General features: G+C 44.7%; 1 protein-coding gene across 6 annotated transcripts in view; it reads left to right on the top strand.

Moving 5' to 3' along the window:
• Positions 1-16,403, top strand: part of FAM184A (family with sequence similarity 184 member A) — a 68,529-nt gene that overhangs the window by 14,182 nt on the left and 37,944 nt on the right. For all 6 annotated transcript variants that reach the window (XR_015948949.1, XR_009557336.2, XM_088666055.1 and 3 more), the window contains exon 2: positions 8,163-9,017. Coding sequence is in view for 4 of the 6 variants with exons in the window: in XM_088666055.1 (XP_088522181.1) it covers positions 8,163-9,017 (855 nt within the window). In the remaining 2 variants the exon portion in view is untranslated. The remainder of the gene's footprint in view (positions 1-8,162; positions 9,018-16,403) is intronic.

Here is a 16,403-nt window from a genome sequence, read left to right as displayed (position 1 = left end):
TCTACCCTCCTCGCTCCGGGGCTCTTATTAGAGCTTGCCAGAGAGTTGGGGAGTCCGGATTGGGGCTCTGCTGAACAAAATTCGCCCCCGGGACGCTCTTCCCGGGGTTCTAAGGGGCGCAGCGTCGCTCTCGCTGCCCTCCCCACTCCTAGCAGAGACGGGTCGCCTCGGAGACGAGACGAAACCCCGCCGATCGGCGCTGGCGCTGAACCGGAAGCCCGTCTTTACAATCCAAATGAAAGATACTTAGCCTTGGATCAAGAAATGTCTTGAGTGAGTGGAAAAGCCACTTGTATAAGGCAGTCCCCCACCCAACAAAATTCTTCCAATTTTCCCATTCTGCTGCAGCTCCTGGTATACCCACACCTTTCCTGCAGGGCCATTAACCTCCTCTGAGTAATTTGTAGAGGAGAGTGGAGCCAGGAAAACCTATTGTCAATCAAAATACTTTATTCGACCGATAGTCAGAAAGAAAAACATTTCTCAATACAAATATAAAAATATAAAACTGAAGGCATCAGTTCTCTTAGTCGGGAACTAAAGTGAGATAACTATGGGGTTATAAGATATTGCCTTAAATCATTATAAAAGGGACAACTCAGTAAAATGTGTTCTGTGGATTCTACCTCACCCAAGGCACAATGGCACGTTCTCTGACTGTATGGGACTCCTCCAAATCTTCCCCTCAAAACCGCCGAATCAAGAACATTCAGTCTGGCCGCAGTCAGTAATCTGTGGTATTCCACGTAGTGGATATCCGGCAGGTAACGGGCTGGTGCAGCCCGATACACCTGCTCCCCTAAAAGCATCCCAAATTTCACGCAGGCTATGTCCTCCTGTCTGGCGATATCCCCCAATCTCTGAGCGATCACCGCTATACGTCATGGACTCAATATAAAGGGAGGACAGACCGCATTTCTGCACTTCCTCTACCACTTCCCCTTCCCATGGAGATTTAAAATTATCCCTCAGAATCAGGGGGGCCAAACCCACCGGTCTGAAACATAGTTTGAGCCATAGCCATAATTTCGCTTTCAGGGCCACATACCTAAAGGCTTGGCAGCCAGTCTCCAATCTCCTGATTGCACCCGCAACAGAAGGGAGGATCCTGAGAATGGCCCTGAGGAATTGTGATTGGATAGATTCCAATTTTACAAAGTCCCGACGCGAACCCGAAAACCTATTGTGTGAGACTATAGAATCCAGTGCTCACTCAATCTTCCTTAAGTTTTGGTTCTGAGCATGCGTACTTGAACATAAGTGCTGTTTTAAAATACTAGGAATAACAGCACTCAAACAGCCAGAATCCCAAGATGTGTGATGCTTTCCATGCTCACTAGGGGGCTTTATTACATCCCCTTTCCAGTTGCAGCCCCCATCCCATAAAATTATCCCCTGAAGGTCAGCATCCTTTGGCGCAGCAGAAAGGCAATCATGAGTATAAGCCTGTTGCCTGAGTGTACGGGCTTCTCTACATTTCTCCACTCTGATTAGAGTCAGATTTTATTGAAAATATTCTATACATAATACTTAGCAATGAAAAAGACTTTAGAAGCAATGGGTATTCAACTAAGTGTTACTCAAGAGTAGACTGATTAAAATTAATGAACATTACTATATTATGTCCCTTTATTTCAGGGGGTCTATGGAAAACTTAGTTGAATGCTACCCAGTATCAAAATGTGATCTTGGTATATCAACATGCATACCATAGCTGCCAAGTTATCCCTTTTTTTAAGGGATTTTCCCTTATGCTGAATAGGCTTCCTCGTGAGAAAAGGGAAAACTTGGCAGCTATGATGCATACAGAATCTGTATATATTCAGTAACACAGTGGCAAATACCAGTTGTAAAGCTGGCACCACATAATTGGGTAAATGCCTCCAAGAACAAGCACAAATTCTTAGATTAAGTTATTTGCCATGAGACTTTCGCCCAAGCATATTGAAGCTACAGTTCTATAAGTTTGTTACATCATTTGCTTGCTAAAGATGTGTTCAGTTTTTAGACACTGACTTAATTTATAAAAACGATCTTTTAGCTTGCTATTTTAAAAGTTTGTTTAAAGAAGTGTTTTATATTGTCAATTCTTACAATATAACATGGGCGTACAGCAGTATATACAATAAAATATAGAACACCATTAAAAAAAAAGTACAAAACATATAAAAATGACTGGCTGACCAGTTAATTCAAACAGTTGTATAGGCCTGTCTGTATAAAAGTTCTTCAAGGGACACATGGTAATAAAAAATGAGAGTGCCTGCAAAATCTCTGATAGAACAATGTTCCATAGCCTGAGATCAGTAACACTAAATTCCCAATTTCTAGCGGAGGCCTATTAGGCCTCTGTAAATTGTAGGACAACTAGCAGTACTTCTCCACATGATCAAAGTTGTGATTTGCTTTTAACAAGGAATGCAAGACTAGGAAGTTCAGTATATTCAATGCCTTAACTCACAACATACATTTCTTTCCTTTTAATAGATTTCCACAGGAAAGTAATTGCAGCAATTTTACTTGCATGACATGGTTTGGAATGGAAAAAAGACTGAGCAGAAGTATATTTTCCAAAATGGCTGCTAGTCATCGTTCTGCAGGATCTATTTCATAAACTCACACCCATATACTGGAAAATTGTTTACACAGACTTGTGTCAACCTGGTCCTAATGTCTACTTTATTTTCCTTTGCAAACCTTGTCTTCCAAGTGGAAATTGCCTATGGCAATTATAAAGACAGGACTGATTGTGTTAATATATGATGCTTTGAAGCCATTGCTGAAAAAAGATTAAGAAATACCCAATAATGTGTTTTGTGGATAACAAATATGACATGACACACATGTTCATTGATACATACTATTTGTATGTACCTTGCATGACAGATACTTGTAAGCAGCTAAAAATTTTCCTTGTACACTCCCCCATCTTGTCTCGGTCTATAGCCTTCAAACTTAAAGCTGAGCCTGAGGTGAAGACTGGATTGGAAAGAAGTATGATATAAGCAGAACTGACTATGACACCTAAAGCGCTTTTACAGACCTCTTTTAAACTATCTGAGCAAGTACTGCATAAAAGTAACAGTTCAGAGACCTATTTTCTTTGACCAAAGGTTTTAAAACAAACAAAAAGCCATGCATATATGCAAAACATTCAGAATCCCTGACTGGAAGGCAAAAGTGCTGAAAATGGAGTACACAAATTTGTCATCTGCTGCCCCTACATTCCTCCCCCCCCCCAAATATCAGTACTGTATGTTGTATTTAACTCCAGAGCTTTGGAGCTTCCAGAATACCTTGAATGGAGAAAATAACACAGATCTTTGGCGTAACATATGCTATGGAATTGGACAAATTGCTACATTAATTTTGATGAAGAAATTGTACTTTTTAAAGAAGATGTGAAGAAGGGTGATATAGAAAGTATTGAGGGGACATTTTATGTCTCTTGTTAGAGGGAGATACCATATGGAAGATTGGCTGTAAGAGAAGGATAAAGTAACCTGTTCTGTACACTCCTGTATATTACTAGTTCCAGGATGTGTAAAGTTGATTATTTCTGTCTACACCCCCTTCATTATTTTGCAGAATATAGCAGTTTTGTTTGTAAATCTAAGATTCAAGGGTGGGGGAGTGATTAACATGAAAAATCAGGGATTATTCATTGGTTTTTAATGTAACTGAATCCACCTCTTGAAATTCTCCTTCAAGCAGAGTAGCTAGCATCTTGTATTTTGGATATCACTGTTAAAAATACCTAGTCTCTTTTAGATTTCATATTGAAGAGCTAGTGCATAGATTTATTTACTGTGTATGGTGACATTTAATTTTTCTAGTGCTGCACTATTTTGGTTTCTTAAAACTGAAAGGTATTTATTTTCAACTAACAGTTAAAACAATGGACTGACTTGCACAACATGCTAAGTAAACTTTGCTCCTTCCTAGGTTTTTTTCCTGTTGCACTCTAATTATGTCATCCTCTGTAGCTTGTGGTTAGTGAAGATATAGCTTAAGCATCGGTTCAGATTTGGATGACATTCTAAGCCAAACCCTGGCTTAGAGAAGTAGCAAAAGGTGGAGCAAAGAGACGGCAAACTCCTCTCTAGGAGCCACAGAGTCTCACTAAGCCAAAGTTTGTCTTAGTGTGATTTGCCAACCATGTCTATGACTGAGTGCTCTGAATGCTAAAAAAGAAAAGAAAAATGTCAAATGTGTAGGTTAAGATTTCTTCATGACTAATAGATTTAGAAAGGAAAGTTTTAATTTTAGTTGATTATGTGGGAAATATTTTATGAGTAGATATGAATAGGTATTACAGATAACACTTGTACATGCATTTCTGTGTGATAGAAAAGGAAGTATTTTAACAACTACACTAAAGCATTTGTAATGAAGTGTATAATTTTTGTAGTGCTAAGAGGAATGGATGGCATACCCTGCAGCTACAGAATATGTGTCATATGGCATTTTGAAAAAATAAGATCTAACACAATGCATACTTTGAAGAGGCACAGGGAATCAAAAAATTCTTTTGTTCAATAGCTTGTTGTATCAAAGGTTAAATAGATTGAACTCTGTGGTTGTCTGTCATTCCATTTATTATTTCAGTTGCTGCAGAAATTTTCATGTTGGGTTGTAATCTTTTTATCAAGAATGTAGCATTCTCTGTGGATTTGAATTGCAAATGACTGAAAATAGTGGAAATGAAAATACAACTTCATCTGTTTTATATCACAAGTTATGTAGATACCAGAGTGTATTGTAGGTCTCTCTCTCTCTCTCTCTCTCTCTCTCTCTCTCTCTCTCTCTCTCTCTCTCTCTGTGTGTGTGTGTGTGTGTGTGTGTTACACAAAGCCTCTGTACCACATAATGAAGTCATGTTCTAGCTGCTATTTTATTGCTCTCTGAGCACAAGAATCCTGCATTAATAGTATCCAGTATTACCAGTTATATATGCCTCAAATCTCTGTATAGAGGAGCCAGATTCTCAAGCGATTCTGTATTCAGGCTGTTGGGGCTTGAACCTACATGAAGGTCTATCCAAAGCTAGGCTGCAAGAGCTGTGGAATACCTTGGTACGTGGTGTGGTCTTGACAAGGCTATTGTACTCCAGTGCTACACAACACAATTTTAAAATTTTAAAGAAGATTTAGTTGTATTGTTAATAGTATTGACATATTTGACAACCCTGCACTTCTTTGGAGGAAAGGCAGGATTTGTTGTTGGCATCTGTCTGTGTTGAGAGACAATGGAGTGTGCCTCTGGGGGTAAAGTCAAATTGCTGGAGAATCACAGCACCTGCTGTGCCTGCAGAGACTGGTAACTTGTAACTGCTGCCTCCTGCATTGTTGTTGCTGTGTTTGCAGCACTGAAGTAACCTCTCCAGGGCACAAGCCTGGGCAGTATGTATGGAGGTCCTGGGCTTATCAGATGACAAAATCCTTCTCTTTGCCTCACTGATATGGACCAAAGGAAAGCAGAGCAAAACTTTGGCTTGGCTGCAGGAGTTGCTGGAAGGAGGTGTACAAGATACCATTCAACCATCTTAGGGACTCCATTCTGGATTGTCTCCTTAGTCTTTTCTTCCCCCAAAGATGTCATGCAAAGCAGCAGATAAAATGCCAGATAGAAATTTAATAAATAAAAAGTAGCACTATGGTAAATATTTTGGTGTGCTGTTGAGGCATAGCTGCGTTTACACTTCAGCATCTTACCTTATGGTTGGTATCAGTGCTATTTTTCTAGAAAAAGAGGTGCCAGAACTCTCAATGAACACCTCCCTCATTCTCTTAGAATGGCAATGGCGCCCGTCTGAGAGGTGCCTGAACTGAGTTCCAGTGAGTTCTGGCTGGAAAAAATCCCTGGTTGGTACTATCTAGCAGTTATAGGCAGGACAACACATAAGATTTAGTCAGGATGAAAAGAGCATAATGTTGATGAGATTGCTAGCAGCAGATAATGGCCCATCTACAGTTGATCATGCAAGAATATGCCATCTGCTCTGGAGTAAAAATTGTTTTTCTGCCAAACAAGGCGGGAGAGAGTCCTAAGGCTTTTGACTGCAATAAATGTTCAGACATCTAAACCAGTTTGTATAGACTCATCCCAAGGCATATGACAGTCTAAATCTAAAGTAGTGTGATTTGTAAATGTAAATTTATTTTATAGGTTGTGAACTCTTTGGGCAGAAGTAGTAGCATTTGGGGAAACTTAAGTTGCTTAGAGACATGGGTGGCGCTGTGATCTAAACCACAGAGCCTAGGGCTTGCCGATCGGAAGGTCGGTAGTTTGAATCCCTGCGACGGGGGTGAGCTCCCGTTGTTTGGTCCCAGTTCCTGCCCACCTAGCAGTTCAAAAGCACGTCAAGTGCAAGTAGATAAATAGGTACCGCTACGAAGGGAGGGTAAACGGTGTTTCCGTGCGCTGCTCTGGTTCGACAGAAGCGGCTTAGTCATGCTGGCCACATGACCCGAAAGCTGTCTGCAGACAAATGCCGGCTCCCTCGGCCTATAGAGCAAGATGAGCGCGCAACCCCAGAGTCGTCCACGACTGGACCTAACAGTATGGGGTACCTTTACCTTTACCTAAATTGGTCTGAGCCCCTGGGATAGAGTGGGATATGAATCCAGTAAAAGAGTAGATAACCTCTGCTAATAGTTTCTAATGTTGCACATAGTAATTCTACCTAAAGTCATGTGAGTTTATGTGCAAAATATGAATTTATACAAATAATGTTAAGCTACTGTGAAATGAACAGGACAGCTTAAAACCAATTAAAATATAGTACAAGTACTGTGCTATGTTTGTGTCTAGATTCATGCGTGGATTTTTAGCCTGCCTTTTATAGTACAACCCCTCCTAATGTTGTTCACAAAATTAAAACCTTTTAGAAGTTTTAAATACATTATAATTATATACACTAGCAACATTTCCCTCCTTTGTTTAAACTTTACATATTACTTTTCATCCTATACCTTAGCATTGAAATGTATATCTTCATGACATAATGGTCAGCCATGAATCTGACGATCATTGTACCGGTCAGCCATGGGAAATTGGAGGATTGCTACCTCTGATGTGTGTATTTGGTCACTCATTTCCCTTAAGTTTTAAGTCTCTAAGATTAATGCCTCAAAGGATGGGTAGCAAGGCAAAGCAGTGCCTGTTCAGGTTTCACACAGCTCAAAGTATATTGGTAAGAAGTTGGACTGTGGACTACTTCCAGGCCCAGTTCGGAAAGCTAGAAACTTGAAGCCACTGGCTCGTTCTGCAACCTTGGTGTTTGGTGGGAAGGCACAGTGTAGGCTTAGCAAGGAAAGGCTGTGAGGCAGGTTTTTCATAAATTAACAGTTGCATTATTTAAATAAATGTTCCAGTGCTTCTGAAATAAACCAGGGATTTCATGAAGAAAGGGCATTGAGGAGCACAGCCTCCGATAAGAAATGTCTTCCATTTTATTTCTTCTTCTTCTTCTTCTTCTTCTTCTTCTTCTTGGTAATGGCTAGACTACTCAAGGTTGTTAAATTATACAGTGCATGCTTTTATCGTTCCTTTTTGTTAGGGTTGAGGGGAAAAATACTTGGAGTATTTTCTTTCCTGCAGGCTAATGTGTAAGAACTGAAGTGAGGTGGAAAAAAGTTGCCTATCAGAAATGAAATTGTTCTTAATATCTCTTTGGGGGAGGCTTGCATCATGAGTGGCCCAGCTGTGTTTGTGTTTCTTACCATATCAAAGCAATCTTTGTCTATGTTAAAAGTCTGATATATATATAGAAAGGTCTCTCTGCTTGATATTAAGGGACAAGTAGGCTCAGAGGAAGAGAGATGTTCCATATGTGTATATTTTAGCTAAACAAAGACATATACAGTAATGAAATTTGTAAACATAATTGATAGGTATTGTTTAGTTTCAAAATGTTTTGCTAGCATTCCTGCTTACCTTTATCACAAAAAGTCAAGCCTTTTTTGCTTTTGCTAACGTAATGTACTTATTCTTTAATATTAATATATTCTTTGTACTTGCTGTCATTTGAATAGCATGTTAAAACATCACTTTTAATGACATGTGGCATTCGGTACCATGCCACAAAGTATCCTGTCAGATTATTTTGAAATTCTTTTTTCTGAGTAAGAAAGTAATCTTTTATATGTGTATTTGTGCAGGTAATATATGCTTTGAACACAAAGAATGATGAACATGAGGCTGCTATTCAAGCCCTCAAAGATGCTCATGAAGAAGAAATCCAACAAATTATTGCAGAAACCAGAGAAAAGATTCTGCAGTATAAGAGTAAAGTTTCTGAGGAAATGGATCTCAAAAGAAAAATCCAGGTTTTAGAAGAGTCATTGGAAGATCATAAAAAGATGAAGCATCAAGCTTTAACTGAGTTTGAAGCATATAAAGACAGAGTTGAGGATATGCAACTTTGTGCAGAAGCTCAGCATGTTCAGCGTGTAGTTACTATGTCACGGGAAGTAGAAGAAATTAGAAAGAAGTTTGAGGAGAGGTTGCGGAGTTTTATACAATTGCAAGTACAGTTGGAAAAGGATAAACGTTCATCTCTTGAAGAACTAAGAGCTGCGCATAGACTTGAGGTTCAGGAACTTATAAAGACCCATCAGAACCAGAATGCTACTTTAAATAAGGGACAGGAAAAGTTAGAAGAATTACACAGGCGGGATGTGGAAGAACTGAATGCCAAAGTTGAAGAGCTAAGAGTGGAAAGAAAAAAGCTAATTGAGGACTATGAAGGTAAACTCAGCAAAGCTCAATCTTTCTATGAGCATGAACTTGATACTATGAAAAGGTCGCAGCTGTTTACAGCTGAAAGCCTGAAAACCTGCAAAGAGAAGGAAATAGAACTAAGAAAGGAGTTTCAAAGCCAAGAATCTGTTTTACGAAAAAACCTGGGTAAGCTTAAGACTGAATTGCAGATGGTACAGGATGAAGCAGGTGGTCTACGAGAAAAATGTCAGAAACTTCAAGTAGCACTCAGCACAGCAGAAAACAATGTGCAGGTAAATTGAGAATTGTTACATTATTTGTTTAGAACAAAAGTAATGTAATCTGTAAGAAGTAATGATGGTTCACCATTTGTATGTTGATTATGACGTTTCAAGTCTTTGTCACTACCACTTGGCTGCTTCACATCTTTCCTATATTCATGATAAATGACTTCTTGCATACTGGATCTCAGAGACTCAGATGCTGAGCTTTTCCTCAACACAAAGTGGTTACACGTAGTGAAGAGCATTACAATGCTGCTGTGTATAGTTAAGGGATAGTGTGCTCTACTGGGTGTTCCATATATTGAATATGCAAGGAAATAATTTATGTGTGCATGAAGTTTAGCTAACAGTTTTTACTTCTTTCTACACAAAAGTATATACCGTAGATAGATAATTTGTTATGATGAGAGACCAGCATATAAAACACACTTGGGGGTACAATCCCAGAAGGAACGCAAACATTTAAAACATTGAACAACAGTTAATTTAAAATTTATAAATGCGATAAGCGTATAGACACTAAAAACTTTGAGATAAGTTACCACAGAGACATGACCCAATATCACCCGAGGGACCAAGTTTGTGGATTTTCTGGAAGAACTAGTTTGGTTCGGGGGGTGGTCTAAACCTACAGATCTGTACACAGAATCTGGCAACCATCCGGGTCATCTTTTGATCTTTGCCTAACAGGAGAAGATCGAATTTTTGCTTTTCCGGGAGGTCGGCAAGCCTCACCAGCAGGGGATCAATGGTCTCACTATGTACCTCTTCATAAAAGGGACATCTAAAAAATAAGTGCTCTGGACTTCCTATCTCCCCCAATGAACAGGCACAAATTCTCTGAGCATATGGGGCTTTTTAAAAGGATCCTTCCAGGACCGGCAAAGCCGAGCTTCTGGCGAGAGTAAAAGCCCTTCTTGCATTTTTGGATACTAGAAAGAAGAGATATGCTGCCGGTGTGGCTATATATCACCACATGCTGAGATGGGGACAGGTTGAAGCAAACAGCAGGATGACTCCTACTAAAGGAGCACCAGTTGGCCATTCCTGATATAAAGGATCCAGTCATTCTATTTTCTGCTTTGCCATATTGATGGTTTTTGAGGATGGATATTCCTTCCTCCTGCCTTTGGGACTTTAGATTGCTGAAGGGCCTGTTGCTGTGCTAGCTGCAGAGACACATTGCCTTCCTCATCTTACAGTAGATTTAGAGGGTGAAAAATTTAAAGATGGCATTTGTTCAAGTTTATATCCAAAGCTATGATACAGTTTTTCCAGGTGAAACTGCAGTAGATTTTCTTCTAACAGTGAAAGCAAATGACAACATGAAGTAATTAACAGTTAAAATTGGTGGCTTTGATCCAGGGACCCCTTGGGCAAGCAGATGGCACTTATATTGATGCAATAAATTTGGGGTTGTATCCAAAGCAGTGCCAGTGGAGTTGATGTTTCTCCTCCTCCTCCCCATGCTCCCCAAATCTTCTCTGGAGGGTCTCCTAATCCTCCAAAGCTTATTTTGAGGGTGGGGGAGTGCAGGGGAGAGGAGGAATAACAAGTTCTGTTCAACCAGCACACATCTCTTGCACTGCCGGAATGGGAGCACTGGATACCACCCCACCAATTTCCCAGCCTCAGCTTGAAGCCACCAGCTTCACTTTGGACACCATTTCAGGGGGTCCCCAGACCCAGGACTTTTTTTCAGCTTGAACTCACCAGAACTCAGTTCCAGCATCTCACAGGTGGGCGCCATTGCCATTATAAGAGAACAAAAGGGAGCAGTTGGCACTGTGGTCTAAACCACTGAGCCTCTTGGGCTTGCTGATTGGAAGGTCAGTGGTTCTAATCTGTGCGACAGAGTGAGCTCCCATTGCTCTGCCCCAGCTACTGGTAACCTAGCAGTTCAAAAGCACAACAGTGCAAGTGGATTAATAGGTACCACTGTGGCGGGAAGGTAAACGGTGTTTCTGTGCACTCTGGTTTCCAACACAGTGTTCCATTGTTTCAGAAGTGGTTTGGTCATGCTGGCCACATGACTCAGAAAGCTGTCTGTGGACCAACTCCGGCTCCCTTGGTCTGAAGGGAGATGAGCACCACAACCCCATAGTTGTCTTTGACTGGGCTTACCGTAACCATCCAGGGGTCCTTTACCTTTACCTTTTATATGAGAACAAGGGAGGTGTTCATGGATGCCAAAAGAGTTACTCTCCTGGGATGGTGTGGTTACAGTGGTACCTTGGTTTATGAACGTAATCTGTTCCAGAAGTCCGTTCTTAAACCAAAGCATTCTTAAACCAAGGCGTGCTTTCCCATAGCAGCGGGGGACTCAATTTACAAATGGAACAGACTCAACAGGAAGCGGATCATGTTCTGCTTCCAAGGCAAAGTTCACAAACCAAAACACTTACTTCTGGGTTTGCAGCGTTCTTAATCCAAGTTGTTCATAAACTAAGCTGTTCTTAAACCAAGATACCACTGTATTTTGAAGTGTAACTAAGAAGCGGATAGGGGGAGGAGAGTTATTGTTTTGTTTGAGTTTTGTTCTTGTTTTTATTATGAATATAGTGTTTTTATCTTGTGAACCAATCTATGCATGAAGGGTGGTATATAAATTTACCCTAGTGAGGAATATTAATATTAACTTTTTTGCAGTTTAACCAATTTGGTTCCAATGATGGATTATGGAACTTTGGTGGATTTTGCTGCTTGTGACTAAAAGTTACTAAAACCTCTTCTATCCTTACCTCAAAACTTAAATTTGTATTCTAGCTTTCTTATTTTCATTATATGTAGGCTGCCTCACTGAAATATCACTTCTGTGGTGTAGTCAGGAACTCTAATAGTTCTTGAACATCTTTTTCTAATTAGTTATCACTTGACAGTTCTTAGCCAATTGTCCTGCTTTTATTCTGCATTGGACTAAATACATGTGTCTTAAATGTTGATTTACTTACCTCCCCCAGCCCCGAAGACTAAGAAGTGGTTCTTCTTGCCATTCTTCCTGCAAATTTGATATATATTGTCCTAAATAATGCAGTCATTAATATTTAGTACAATGGCATTTTCAGTTTTCTGTCTCTGTGCACTTTAAGCACTTATCAATTTTCTTTGACTGTCATCTAACATAGCTTTAAGGCTTGAAAAAGGGATAAAAATTATATATTGAGTATGCATAATACATAACACTGATTTGCACTCAGTCACACATAGCTTAGTCATGCCTTTTTCCTTGTAAGCTGCTTTTTAAATTGGCATATTTTCTTTAATAAAGTTCATTTTTGTAATGAGAACTTAATATGTTACCGTGTTTCTCATATTTTAAGGCATCCCCAAAAAATAAGCCATGACAGGATTTCTAAGGGTTAGTGAAAAATAAGACATACCCCGAAAATAAGCCATGTCGTGTAGCCCCGACCGAGCGAGAGGCGAAGGCGCGGGACCCAGCAGGAGCTCCCTGCCTGCTTCCCCGAGCCGTCGCGCATCGGGGGACAGAGCCGAAGATCGGCGGGCGCTCCTTGCTGGGCTTGACAAGCCCGGGAAACAGCGCCCGCCGATCTTCGGACCTGTCCTGTGTGACAGGCGGGGGTGGGGGGGGAAGCGGAGATCATGCTCCGCTCTCCCCCCACCCCCGCCTGTCACCGAAGATCGGCGGGCGCTGTTTGCTGGGCTTGACAAGCCCGGCAAACAGCGCCCGCCGATCTTCGGACCTGTCCTGTGTGACAGGCGGGGGTGGGGGGAAGCGGAGATCGTTCTCCGCTCTCCCCCCACCCCCGCCTGTCACCAAAGATCGGCGGGCGCTGTTTGCTGGGCTTGACAAGCCCGGCAAACAGCGCCCGCCGATCTTCGGACCTGTCCTGTGTGACAGGCGGGGGGGGGAAGCGGAGATCGTTCTCCGCTCTCCCCCCACCCCCGCCTGTCACCAAAGATCGGCGGGCGCTCCTTGCTGGGCTTGACAAGCCCGGCAAACAGCGCCCGCCGATCTTCGGACCTGTCCTGTGTGACAGGCGGGGGTGGGTGGGGAAGCGGAGATCGTGCTCCGCTCTCCCCCCACCCCCGCCTGTCACCAAAGATCGGCGGGCGCTCCTTGCTGGGCTTGACAAGCCCGGCAAACAGCGCCCGCCGATCTTCGGCCCTGTGCTGTATGACGGGCGGGGGTGGGGGGAAGCGGAGATCGTGCTCCGCTCTCCCCCCACCCCCGCCTGTCACCAAAGATCGGCGGGCGCTCCTTGCTGGGCTTGACAAGCCCGGCAAACAGCGCCCGCCGATCTTCGGCCCTGTGCTGTATGACGGGCGGGGGTGGGGGGAAGCGGAGATCGTGCTCCGCTCTCCCCCCACCCCCGCCTGTCACCGAAGATCGGCGGGCGCTCCTTGCTGGGCTTGACAAGCCCGGCAAACAGCGCCCGCCGATCTTCGGACCTGTCCTGTGTGACAGGCGGGGGTGGGGGGGGAAGCGGAGATCGTGCTCCGCTCTCCCCCCACCCCCGCCTGTCACCAAAGATCGGCGGGCGCTCCTTGCTGGGCTTGACAAGCCCGGCAAACAGCGCCCGCCGATCTTCGGCCCTGTGCTGTATGACGGGCGGGGGTGGGGGGAAGCGGAGATCGTGCTCCGCTCTCCCCCCACCCCCGCCTGTCACCGAAGATCGGCGGGCGCTCCTTGCTGGGCTTGACAAGCCCGGCAAACAGCGCCCGCCGATCTTCGGACCTGTCCTGTGTGACAGGCGGGGGTGGGGGGGAAGCGGAGATCGTTCTCCGCTCTCCCCCCACCCCCGCCTGTCACCAAAGATCGGCGGGCGCTGTTTGCTGGGCTTGACAAGCCCGGCAAACAGCGCCCGCCGATCTTCGGCCCTGTGCTGTGTGACAGGCGGGGGTGGGGGAGAAGCGGAGATCGTTCTCCGCTCTCCCCCCACCCCCGCCTGTCACCGAAGATCGGCGGGCGCTCCTAGCTGGGCTTGACAAGCCCGGCAAACAGCGCCCGCCGACCTGTGCTGTGTGACAGGCGGGGGTGGGGGGGAAGCGGAGATCGTTCTCCGCTCTCCCCCCACCCCCGCCTGTCACCGAAGATCGGCGGGCGCTCCTTGCTGGGCTTGACAAGCCCGGCAAACAGCGCCCGCCGATCTTCCGACCTGTCCTGTGTGACAGGCGGGGGTGGGGGGGGGAAGCGGAGATCGTGCTCCGCTCTCCCCCCACCCCCGCCTGTCACCAAAGATCGGCGGGCGCTCCTTGCTGGGCTTGACAAGCCCGGCAAACAGCGCCCGCCGATCTTCGGCCCTGTGCTGTGTGACAGGCGGGGGTGGGGGAGAAGCGGAGATCGTTCTCCGCTCTCCCCCCATCCCCGCCTGTCACCGAAGATCGGCGGGCGCTCCTAGCTGGGCTTGACAAGCCCGGCAAACAGCGCCCGCCGACCTGTGCTGTGTGACAGGCGGGGGTGGGGGGGAAGCGGAGATCGTTCTCCGCTCTCCGCCCACCCCCGCCTGTCACCGAAGATCGGCGGGCGCTGTTTGCTGGGCTTGACAAGCCCGGCAAACAGCGCCCGCCGATCTTCGGCCCTGTGCTGTATGATGGGCGGGGTGGGGGGAAGTGGAGATCGTGCTCCGCTCTCCCCCCACCCCCGCCTGTCACCAAAGATCGGCGGGCGCTGTTTGCTGGGCTTGACAAGCCCGGCAAACAGCGCCCGCCGATCTTCGGCCCTGTGCTGTGTGACAGGCGGGGGTGGGGGAGAAGCGGAGATCGTTCTCCGCTCTCCCCCCACCCCCGCCTGTCACCAAAGATCGGCGGGCGCTCCTTGCTGGGCTTGACAAGCCCGGCAAACAGCGCCCGCCGATCTTCGGCCCTGTGCTGTGTGACAGGCGGGGGTGGGGGAGAAGCGGAGATCGTTCTCCGCTCTCCCCCCATCCCCGCCTGTCACCGAAGATCGGCGGGCGCTCCTAGCTGGGCTTGACAAGCCCGGCAAACAGCGCCCGCCGACCTTTGCTGTGTGACAGGCGGGGGTGGGGGGAAGCGGAGATCGTTCTCCGCTCTCCCCCCATCCCCGCCTGTCACCGAAGATCGGCGGGCGCTCCTAGCTGGGCTTGACAAGCCCGGCAAACAGCGCCCGCCGACCTGTGCTGTGTGACAGGCGGGGGTGGGGGGGAAGCGGAGATCGTTCTCCGCTCTCCGCCCACCCCCGCCTGTCACCGAAGATCGGCGGGCGCTGTTTGCTGGGCTTGACAAGCCCGGCAAACAGCGCCCGCGTGCACTTTATTAAAAAATAAGACATCCCTCAAAAATAAGCCATGTCGTGTTTTTTTGAAGAAAAAATTAATATAAGACATGACTTATAATATGAGAAACACGGTATTCTAATTAAGTTGCATTTTTTTCTGTCAGGGCAGAATGCCAACATGTCTATACTATTACTGGAACATTTATTCTGACTTATCTGAATGGCCATATAATTTAAAAATGCATCACCTGAGGTGTGCTTGATGGGTACTTAGAACACAGCCTTCCTGATGATGGAAGCCTGATTGGCTTCTTTCCATTCAGAAAAATATCTTCTATTTTTTATAATATCTTATTATCAACGTGATTGTCATGTTGCTGTTTTAGTATTTTTGTTTGCTTCCATATGTGTGTGTGTGCGTGTGTGTGCGCGTGTGTCTGCGTGTTGTTTTCATCATGGAGTGTGAGGCTTGTGGGCCTGTATACCCACCCAGCCACATCAAATGTAAAAGGAAAGGATTACATTTAACATTGCATTGTTTTCTGCGTTGATTGGGGTAGATCTAAATGTACCTTCTGCATAAGTCGGTAGTGGTCAGAATGTCAGACTAGGATCTGGGAGACCAGAGTTCAAAGACCCAGTCAACAATGAAGCTCACTTGGGCCAGTCACTAACGCTCAGCCTAACCCACATCACAGGGTCATTGTGAGTATAAAATGGGGAGGAGGAGAACTGTGTACACCACCTTGAGTTTGGAGGAAAGAAGGTGGGATATAAGTGCAATAAATAAATAAATAAATAAATAAATAAATAAATAAATAAATAACTTCCCATGGAGGGGCTGTTTTATACCTTGTTGTAAAGTGCTGTACAAGAAAAGTGAAACTACAGTAATATTCTTCCATTTGTGCAAGAGCTATTGCAATATTTTGGAGAAACAGAAGCATGAGAACTGCTGTAGAAAGTATCTGTTAGAGTACTTTGTGAACTCTTGAACAAGCTTTTGCAGAACAGTACTATTAGCTGTTTCTCCTTCTAGTCATGGTTCTTAGATCCAATCCGTTTTGTGGAAAGAATGCACTCACTGTTCACCAATTAATTTTCTGTTAACAGTGCTATTACTTTGAACAGTGTCCCATAAAATGTACACATTTAACTAGAACAGCTGCAAATGTTTGCCGGGGGGAATTAATTAT

This window comes from Zootoca vivipara, chromosome 3 (genome assembly GCF_965207765.1).
Source record: "Zootoca vivipara chromosome 3, rZooViv2.hap1.1, whole genome shotgun sequence".
Classification (NCBI taxonomy): Eukaryota; Metazoa; Chordata; class Lepidosauria; order Squamata; family Lacertidae; genus Zootoca; species Zootoca vivipara.
The sequence above is the reverse complement of the archived record's forward strand: the minus strand, read 5'-3'. Positions and strand labels throughout refer to the sequence as shown.